We start from the raw sequence: 9925 nt of genomic DNA on the forward strand, positions 1-9925 counted from the left end.
CTTCCTCCTACGGTGGCCGAACCCAAAATTAGCTCCTAGTATCTCCATCGTTTTACACGCAGCTGTTCTAGCCACTCCAATATTAACTTTGGTCTTGTCACGTTGTCGTTTTAATCTTTTTCACTTCCCTGGCAAGTAATCTCCCCCTGGCATTCATCACGGTGCCAATAGGTGTAAGAGGGTGAAATGCCGAGGTATGTCCCTCATGGGCTAATGTATTTTAAAGATGGAGGCGCTACATGGTTGCCGTCATTCGAGCGAGTCGCTCGTATGTATTCTGAATGATTCTGAATGTCAGATTCTACGAGAATACTTTGATTAGTTGGTGGAAGTAATTACACATGAATGAGTACATATTTGCGAAAGACCAAAGGGGTTTTTGCTAAGAATCAACTCAAAAAATGACACAATGTAGGTTTAAGTAGCACAATTGAGAAATGTTCCACATTTGATTAAATTAAGTTTAATTGCAGGTACCATGTGCGTCTTCTTGTATAGGAAAAAAGGAGGCTTCACCGCTATTAACCTGCCATGCAGTTACACTTGACTTTATCTCTACTGTCCCAGTGACTTATTGCACATTTCCAGACCCTGGCCTGTACTCCTCAGCATTCATCTATTTGTTTCCTGTTGTGTTTTACAGTGGTATCACGCCTTTCTATCAAAGACAAACTTAGGCTTCATGCACTCCAGTTTCCAAATGATAAATCAGAGGCGCTCTGTGTTTTACTTTCCTACTCCAGAACCTTTGGCGAGCAACAATAGCACAAACATGAATTAAAGCCACCAATATAGTTTCTGCTATCACCGGCTGCAGCCTCCGCAAGAAACAAACCAAGAAAAAAGTCCATAAAGTAAACAAAAGGTCTACTTTGCTTTATAATAATAACACTAATAGAGTAATATTAGTTAGACTTGTTTTTAATAGCCTACCTATAATCCCTCCACAGCTCTGTCAGATGAACTTGCATATCCTGTCTACAATTCACAATGTGTTCCAAATGTTTAACACTACTCATTATATAAAAGTGGATATTATTAATTATTTCATAGAAGGGAACTGTCAATATTAAGGTTGGTTTGGTCAGCAATCACACTACTACAAGCCTTCTAGGCTACTACTACTTATATTATTATAATATAATAATAATTATTATATTTTAACCCTTTCTGTATTATTTTGCATAAAATTCGAACTGTTTAGTCATTACTTTTAACTAGTTATTTTGTATTCATTACTTTTAGCTACCTGTGTAAAACTTGCTTATTATCTTACTTTTACACTCTTACATAACTGCAACATGTAGTGTTCAGGTGTTACAGTTGACTTCATGGTAATATACGGATATATTCTTCCAATCAAATCCTAATTTCTAATTTTTTTTGTTATTTTTGATTAGTTGAGCTACTCTAAAATCTTTCCATGTACTCCCTGAAAACTGTACACGTACCCCTGGTTGGGAATCAGCTGCTCTACAGTAATAAAAGTCTTGGTTACTACCAAGTTAACTTTTGTTCAGTTTTCATTCGATTCCCTTAAAACTCAGAAGAAAAAATTTGTTTTTAACATAAGATTTAAAATACAGTGCTGTTTTCCTATATCGCAATAAATCAAGATATGTTTTAGAAGTTATTGTCCTTAGGAGTCTTAATCAAATTCAGAAATAATACTTGTTCTGCTATACACTTTGTGATTGCACTTGGGATGCTCCTGGGAGTACTGCACAGCAAAAACCACAACAGTAGTTTATAACAAACTTATAATTTGCATAAATACAGTTTTTTCTAGATTTACAGGAAAGGATTTAACAAAACAGGTAGTTTCACAAATGTGCATATAGCTGAATTAGCAGGGAAGTATTGCAGATATAATGCCCATTGAAACCCACGAACAACATAAAGATTATCAAGCGTAAATTGACCACTTTTTGATAAAACAGTGCATCTTAAAAATTGAGATCAGTTATCTTCGAAAAGGAAGAGAATTACATCAAAACTGCGATTATTTTCATAAAATATCTTGTTTACATTCACAGAACAAATGAAATGTTAAATAAAGTAAATCTTTTAACTATGCAACATGTACGTTCAGTCTGAAACATGTGCATTCCTTTGGTTATGAAATCATAATAAATCCCGTCAGCGTGTTCAGAGGTTCTGTGTCCTCAGCAGAATCAGTCGGAGTGAAGTTATTTAGGAATGTGTAATCTGTTTCGTAATTTCTAATCTCAATGAGAAGAAGACAAAAAACAATTATACATGTAAAACATCACTGGCAAGGCAAAAGGGGTTTACATTTCTGTACATGCAATCCAAAATTGAACACATCACCAAGCAATCCCTCTTCGGGTTGAAAGGATTTGGGTTTGGTCAAAAAAAAAAAAAAAAAGGACACGTGACAAGCTTTAGATCTCTTGCTCATTCTTATAGGTCACTGGATCAAGAGGGATGGTAGTCTGTAGGATGTCAAACTCCATCTGGTTATTGTCCATGTCTAGAACACACATGACGCTGTGACTGCCTGATGTCATGGTCGCATCGTCCTGGAACATAATTGGGAAATCTACAGAAGTCCTCCTCTCCTCTGCTCTCTCCTTCCCCCCAATCTGGGAATCGAAGATGTCATCCTCGTCCTCCCCACAGCTCAACGCCAACTCGTTCTCATAACAAAAGGCGCTCAGTGACCTGGGAATCAAGTCTTGTGTGGATCTATATGCAGAGACCGGAGAAGCGGCAGAAGCTGCAGAAGAGGCCCGGCTTGCGGCCTCGTCAAGCTCTTTGGCGCTGAGGAGGGGCATCGACGGCACCTCACAGATCTTGTGGAAACGAGAATAGTCTACCTTGTAGCAGTCCCGGTCCTCATAGATTACAGGCTCAAACCTGTAACCCCAGAAGACCTCTCTGGCAAGGTAGGAGCTACGGAACTGGGTGGTCATGGCCGTGGCCTCCACCATCCCCTCCAAGATCACGACAATCTCAAAGTCATCCGTCTCCAGATCAGCTCTGCTTAAAGTATACAAGGGACTATCTTTATCTATCTCATGGATTATAACAAGCGGGGATACTAGAAACAGCCTATCTGTGCCCTCATCATAGCCCACATTGAGGTCCATCTGCTCCAAGGGGATGAACTCCCCCTCAGCTGTGACATATGAACGTATGAGCTGTGCACGGACATGAGCCTCCACGATGTGGCTCTTCCGCAGGTTGCCCACCCTCCACATGAGGCACAGCTTGCCATCACGCAGGGTGATGACAGCATTTTTAGAGAACAACAGGGTCTGATTCCTCTTCTTTGGCCGGGCCATCTTGGCCATGATGGTGCCAATCATGAAAGAGTCAATGATGCAGCCCACAATGGACTGGATGACCACTGTTATCACAGTGACAGGGCACTCCTCGGTAACGCAGCGCCAGCCATAACCAATGGTGGTCTGGGTCTCCATGGAGAACAGGAGTGCCCCAACGAAGCCACGAACATGAAGTATGCAGGGCAGTCTTTGTGTCTGCTCTCCAGATGTGTGTCCAGAGGTGGGTCCATGCAACCCCGCCACCGCCAGCCCATCACCCTTCACCGTCGGTTGCTCCTCAAAGTCCCCATGTACCAGGGAGACACTGTAAAAGATAATGCCAAAGAAAAGCCACGAGACCAGGAAGCTGGCGCAGAATAGAAGCAGCAGGTATCTCCAGCGGGTGTCCACGCAGGTGGTGAAGATGTCAGCGAGGTAGCGTTGCCTCTTTTTTTCCATGTTGGTGAACACAACATTACATTGTCCATTTTTCTTTACAAACCGGCTCCGTATTTGGTTGGAGCTCCTTGTCAGAATCTTTCCGTTGTAGTTGTTCATCATTCTTTGTCCCCTCGTGTTGGGCACGGCAGCAGAGGCTCCTGAACTCCTCCTGCTGTCTTCCGTCTCTGCGTCGCAGGCCGAGGGCAATCGGAAGTTGAGGGAATTGTGGCCGTTAGGGAGTACTAAGCTAGAGATCTTCTGGCGTTCCTCTTCTGGTAAAACGCCTGACACAATGTCATACCTGTCAGGCCAACAGAGAGGGGGAGATTGGGATTCAAAACGTTGGTGACATTAGATTAAAACTAGGGCTGTCAAACGATTCATTTTTTATAATCGCGATTAATTGCATGTTTCATCACATGAATAAAATTGTATTATTTTGTATTTCAGAACTGTTTTAAAGTACATATTAATAATGGAAAGCAATTCTTACCAGTGTATCTTGATTGGGAATCAAATGAATGCAAGGAAAGTTACTTTATGAACTTGACTTTAAGATTTGTAATTATTTATTATTTATTTACTGTAAACAAAAGAAATGTGTGAAATCTGTCATTATTGCACAATTCCTACTAAGTACCTAACCTAACTGAGATGTAACACTAAACACTTTGCTTATACAGTACAAACAAAATGGTCCAAAAACCAGATGCCACAGCAGGACATTTGTAACCTTTACGTTTTTCTAATAAGGAATGTAACAATTCTCCTGGACAGAAAAGTGGGTGGACGATGTCCCAAATGACAAAAACAGTCAAAAAAACGATACAAACAACACAGTCCTAAAACCGTATGCTGATATACATAGTCAATATAGTGTGCAGTAACTTGTAAATCATTTTGATTACTCACTGACGTCCAGTGATCACCGGTTAATGAGACAGCGTTTGCAGCTGTTCCAGTGTGGCTGCTTTCTCCGTGTCGTACAGGCTGTGTATGCGTGAAAACTACTGTCCCCCTCGACAACTTTTTAAAAGTAAACTTTCCATTCAGAATCTTATTGGCATCCATTTCGGCGTCTCGAGCTCGCCATTCACTCAAAACGTAACGTTAGCCTACTACTCTTTGGCCGGCTCGCAAGCCCAAACAAGTGTGTGCCTGTTGTTTTGTTTCCAGTCTAGCTAGATCCGATGTGGTGTTGTAGTTTTTCTAACGTTACTAGTTGTTGCAACAGCATGTGAAAAAAACTAAAAAATTTGCTAAGCCAAAAAGAGCGTTGAAAAAATTGACGCCGTTAAAATGGGTTTGCGTTAACGCCGTTAATAACGTGTTTAACTGACAGCACTAATTAAAACAAATGCATTTAGATATGGATGTGGTTATGTAAAGTGTGTAAACGCATAAACAGAAAACAGGTTGGTGTTAAAACTGCTAAAAAATCCATAGCATTCAAACTGTAATGTGCACAATATGAACAGGAGAGCAGGAACAAAGAGCAGGAAGACAGTTTATAGAGCCAGTTATCTTATTGATCCATGGGTACCAACTGTACAGCGAAGTATTGCAGGCTGCCATTTTTTAACTCTAGGTCAAGTGAATAAAAAATTGCTGTCGCTATTGACTATATTTTGGCTATGTAAAAATGGAACCTCGACCAAGGTCTTACCAAAAAGACTACCAGCTACTATCCACAACTTTTGCTAATGGAAAACCAAAAAAAGCTGAGTTGAGGCTTGCCAGACCATGCAGTGGAAATCTGGCAATAAACAGTGATAGGAAAATAATACCTGACTCGTTGGGGATACAAGAGATGGCAGCAGTATCAAATAGGGCAGTTTAAAGGGAAACTCATCAGTGAATACAGTGATAAAAGAACTATTTAACTCCCAAACAATCTACTCAAACTGACCAAACTCCTGGTCACCTGAGTGTATTGACTAACATACAGTAACCAGTCTCTCTCCTTTACATGCAGGATTACCAGCTGGGAAGGTGAGTTCAGTTTAGCAATGTGAGCAGGATTGCTGTCATCACACATTACAGGATTATCTGATCTGAGTCAGTGTCTGTCAGACAACCCATTTTGAGAAGGGCCGACATTTATGTTACTAATTATATATACGTAATATATATACATAATTATTCACTGATAATGAGAGACCTGAGGGGAAATGTTGCTCCTTTTAACAACAAATCAATCCGTTAGTCCATTGTCATTAGTCCACAAATTGTGTTACTTTATCAGGACAGTGTAGGACGGCTTTGGCCTTTCTAAGGATGAGCTTGCTGTAAATATCCCTGAGCCAGGCCTGACTCACCCCGACTAGCTCGCCAAATCTGCAAACCCATTTTTACCGGGTATATTAAGACTTTAGCACAAGACAATGTTACAAAAGGATCAAATGTTTCTGTAAGCAATGAAACATTTATAAAAACATTGTTAAGCAAAGCGGAGTCATCACAAGGCTGTTGTGATGCCCTTTGACACGGTAACTCCCACACAAATTCAATGGATTAATAGATATAACAAAATAAATTAAAAGACATTAAGAACCAGAACCATTGTTTAAAACAAAAGCATTCTCCAGGATAATTCATATGAATCAATTTGTAGTAATATTAAACATAAAATACAGTCAGGGAAAAATCGTGCTGTGAATTAGCACTTTGACACCTTTATTTCTCATTTCTTTGTCATTCGGGACTCAATCAGATGTTACACTGACTTCAGGAATACAAAATGATCTAGGTGGCAAAGGAATAGTAACACAGAATTGCTGAATTTCAAAGACCACTAAATAAAATGAAGAATTAATAGCACAATTAGTCCTAGATAGACAGCTGCGGATTAAATCCCTCACCTGTTGGACCTACTTGTTCCCATGACGCCAAGGATTTCTGGTATGGGGCCTGGATGGGAGGCCAGACTCTGTCCTGGTCCCAAAGATTAGGTCTCCGCCATGGAGATGCTTGGGCCGCTAAGAAGACCACTGTAGGAGAGACAGCGAATAACAGAATCCGCTTGTATCAGTTCATGTAAAATCACAATTATCAGATTACAGCACACGCTACGTGTCACTTGCTCAAACGTGGGGTTTATCTAAAAAAAGTACAGAGCTGTTTGATTGAGGGGAGGCAACCTTTCTTTAACTTTTTTTAAAACCCATTGTCATCTCTTCGTATGTTTGTTTGGGCCTGTGTTTTTACTCTGGTTTGTGTGTATTGTTTTAGAGAGAAGATGTGGGTTGACACCTAATCTTGATTTGATTCTGCAGAATGTCTTGAGGAACAGTTTCTGTGGCCCTGCTCTTAAAGCAACACTAAAGCACTTTTCCCGCTTCGGTCCCCCTACAGGTTGAATTGTCCATTACCGCTGTCGTAATGTCTCATTATGTCTCATTCGAACTACAGATCCGCTACCTGATCTGGCAAACTTGCATAATGTAATGTAATGGACAATTCCGCTTCCAACCTGTAGGGGGACCGAAGTGGGAAAAGTGCTTTAGTGTTGCTTTAAGAACAGAGTTGTAATGTTGTATGTGTAATTATATATAAAGTGTTTACCCTGGTTACAAAGTTAAAGGAATAGTAAGTTATGTTAATCAGAAAAACACTTCTGTCAAATTCAGCATATATCTCGTCACGGTTACCAAGCTCTCTATTGTGTATTACTGTATGCGCTGAAAAACGGTGTTAATACCATAGACTATTAATAATATAATATTAATATTTACAGTCAATACACAGCCCTGGCTGTGTAAATGGAAAACAAACAGAAAGGAGTGCACGAGCCACAAAACACTTTTCCAGCCAATCGGCAACAGGCGGCGACAGTTGATGGTAGGCGGGGGGGGGGGGGGGGGGAGGCAGCATGTGAATGTGCCGGCCGACCAGTAGCCTGGTTATCTGTCCGTGAATCTGGGGGGCGGAGTTTCTGAAGGGAGGGTTGTATTTGTTTGGCAGTTGAGTTCAAATATCAACAATCTTTGTGGTGAATTGCTTACTGCGCCTTTAAGCAACATGCTGTAAATCAGTCTATTAAGCTTAAACCAAATATTAAGCATGGAGCGCCTGGGTAGCTCACCGGGTTGAGCGTGCGCCCCATGTACCAAGGCTCAGTCCTTACAGCAGCAGCAATGAGTTCAGCTCCGACCTGCGGCTCTTAGCTGCATGTCATTCGCCCTCTCTTTCCCCTTTCCTGTCTTAAGCTGTCCTGTCAATAAAAGCCTAAAAAATGCCCCAAATAATTAAGCATCATGTGCACAAACTCCCCACCTCTCCAACACTGCTTGTTGACAGTTTTGTTTCTGTCTCTATATCTCATAAAATATAGTGTTTAAAGATTCAGAATGAAATTGAGCATCACATTCAAACTCATTTAGATGTTCAGCGGGAGCCACTCAACCTGAGCAGCTCCACTTCAGCAGTTTAGGTCTTTCACATAAATCAGAAGTTGGGGTTCTGATGAGACTATCCAAACCTCAAAATACACAATTTCCCAGATAAATACATTCATGTTACAAAAGAAAGGAACTATATCTGCACACTGTGTTAATCAATGTGGCTTAAAATTAAAGTGGTTGGAACAATATGTGTGGTGTTAACATTAAGTTGGAGAATTGTTGAGCACCAACAGAGTTGGGATCATTTGAATCATGTGAGTTTCTTTATGTAAATGCCTTTGCTTTTCAAAGAACATTTTAGATGAAATCCATGTTGTGTTCACTTGTAATTTTTATGACAGCAACTCAGCCATTACATCAAAACATACAAAGTAAACGTTCCCAGATTTCAGCAAAATTGTTTGCTGTCAAAAAGGTTCACTGGAGCTTAAAGCCACCTTTAATTAAACTTATCTATGACATGTTCTTACTTTTCTTTTTATGGAATACATTTAAACCAGATTTAGGTCAGGTTTTTGTGGTTTCAAATTTGGGATAGTTTGGAAAATAAATTAAACCTTATTGGCCTAAATACCTAGAAAAATAGTTGACAGAGTAGAAACTCAACTTTTCTCAACGATTTTGAGTCTTAAATGACATGAGTACAGCTTAAAGGTTTTTTTTCTTCTTATTACATAAAACTGTCCAGAAACACGAAGAAAAAAATCCTGTCACATAATCTTCCATCATAATACCTTCTGGCTGAAGTAGTAGCTGTTTTGTTTTTTTTACATTTCTGTAGGCTATTTAAAGGTCCTATGAAATGCTGCTTTTTGGATGCTTTTATATAGGCCTCAGTGGTCACCTAATACTGTATCTGAAGTCTCTTTTATATAGACCTTAGTGGTCCCCTAATACTGTATCTGAAGTCTCTTTTATATAGACCTTAGTGGTCCCCTAATACTGTATCTGAAGTCTCTTTTATATAGGCCTTAGTGGTCCCCTAATACTGTATCTGAAGTCTCTTTTATATAGGCCTTAGTGGTCCCCTAATACTGTATCTGAAGTCTCTTTTATATAGACCTTAGTGGTCCCCTAATACTGTATCTGAAGTCTCTTTTATATAGACCTTAGTGGTCCCCTAATACTGTATCTGAAGTCTCTTTTATATAGGCCTCAGTGGTCCCCTAATACTGTATCTGAAGTCTCTTTTATATAGGCCTTAGTGGTCCCCTAATACTGTATCTGAAGTCTCTTTTATATAGGCCTTAGTGGTCCCCTAATACTGTATCTGAAGTCTCTTTTATATAGACCTTAGTGGTCCCCCTAATACTGTATCTGAAGTCTCTTTTATATAGGCCTCAGTGGTCCCCCTAATACTGTATCTGAAGTCTCTTTTATATAGGCCTCAGTGGTCCCCTAATACTGTATCTGAAGTCTCTTTTATATAGGCCTTAGTGGTCCCCTAATACTGTATCTGAAGTCTCTTTTATAGAGGCCTCAGTGGTCCCCAAATACTGTATCTGAAGTATCTTTTATAGAGGCCTCAGTGGTCCCCTAATACTGTATCTGAAGTCTCTTTTATATAGACCTTAGTGGTCCCCCTAATACTGTATCTGAAGTCTCTTTTATATAGACCTTAGTGGTCCCCTAATACTGTATCTGAAGTCTCTTTTATATAGGCCTTAGTGGTCCCCTAATACTGTATCTGAAGTCTCTTTTATATAGACCTTAGTGGTCCCCTAATACTGTATCTGAAGTCTCTTTTATATAGGCCTTAGTGGTCCCCTAATACTGTATCTGAAGTCTCTT

General features: G+C 40.0%; 1 protein-coding gene across 1 annotated transcript; it reads right to left on the reverse strand.

Annotated features, from left to right (window-relative positions):
• Nucleotides 1-2405: 2405 nt before the first annotated feature.
• Nucleotides 2406-6615, reverse strand: kcnj4 (potassium inwardly rectifying channel subfamily J member 4). Its single transcript, XM_078270597.1, has 3 exons — nt 6593-6615; nt 3576-4032; nt 2406-3506 (listed from the first exon to the last, which is right to left on the reverse strand). The coding sequence occupies exons 1-3, from the start codon at nt 6613-6615 to the stop codon at nt 2406-2408; spliced, it is 1581 nt and encodes a 526-aa protein (XP_078126723.1).
• Between the last annotated feature and the right edge of the window lie 3310 nt (nt 6616-9925).

This window comes from Sander vitreus, chromosome 15, assembly GCF_031162955.1.
Source record: "Sander vitreus isolate 19-12246 chromosome 15, sanVit1, whole genome shotgun sequence".
NCBI lineage: Eukaryota > Metazoa > Chordata > Actinopteri > Perciformes > Percidae > Sander > Sander vitreus.

Coding starts and splice junctions, on each gene's coding strand:
- kcnj4 (XM_078270597.1), bottom strand. CDS start 6,615: ATGGGAACAAGTAGGTCCAACAG. Junction 4,033..6,592: donor GGAACAAGTAGGTCCAACAG/GTGAGGGATTTA, acceptor TTGGCCTGACAG/GTATGACATTGTGTCAGGCG. Junction 3,507..3,575: donor ACTTTGAGGAGCAACCGACG/GTGAAGGGTGAT, acceptor TCTGGAGAGCAG/ACACAAAGACTGCCCTGCAT.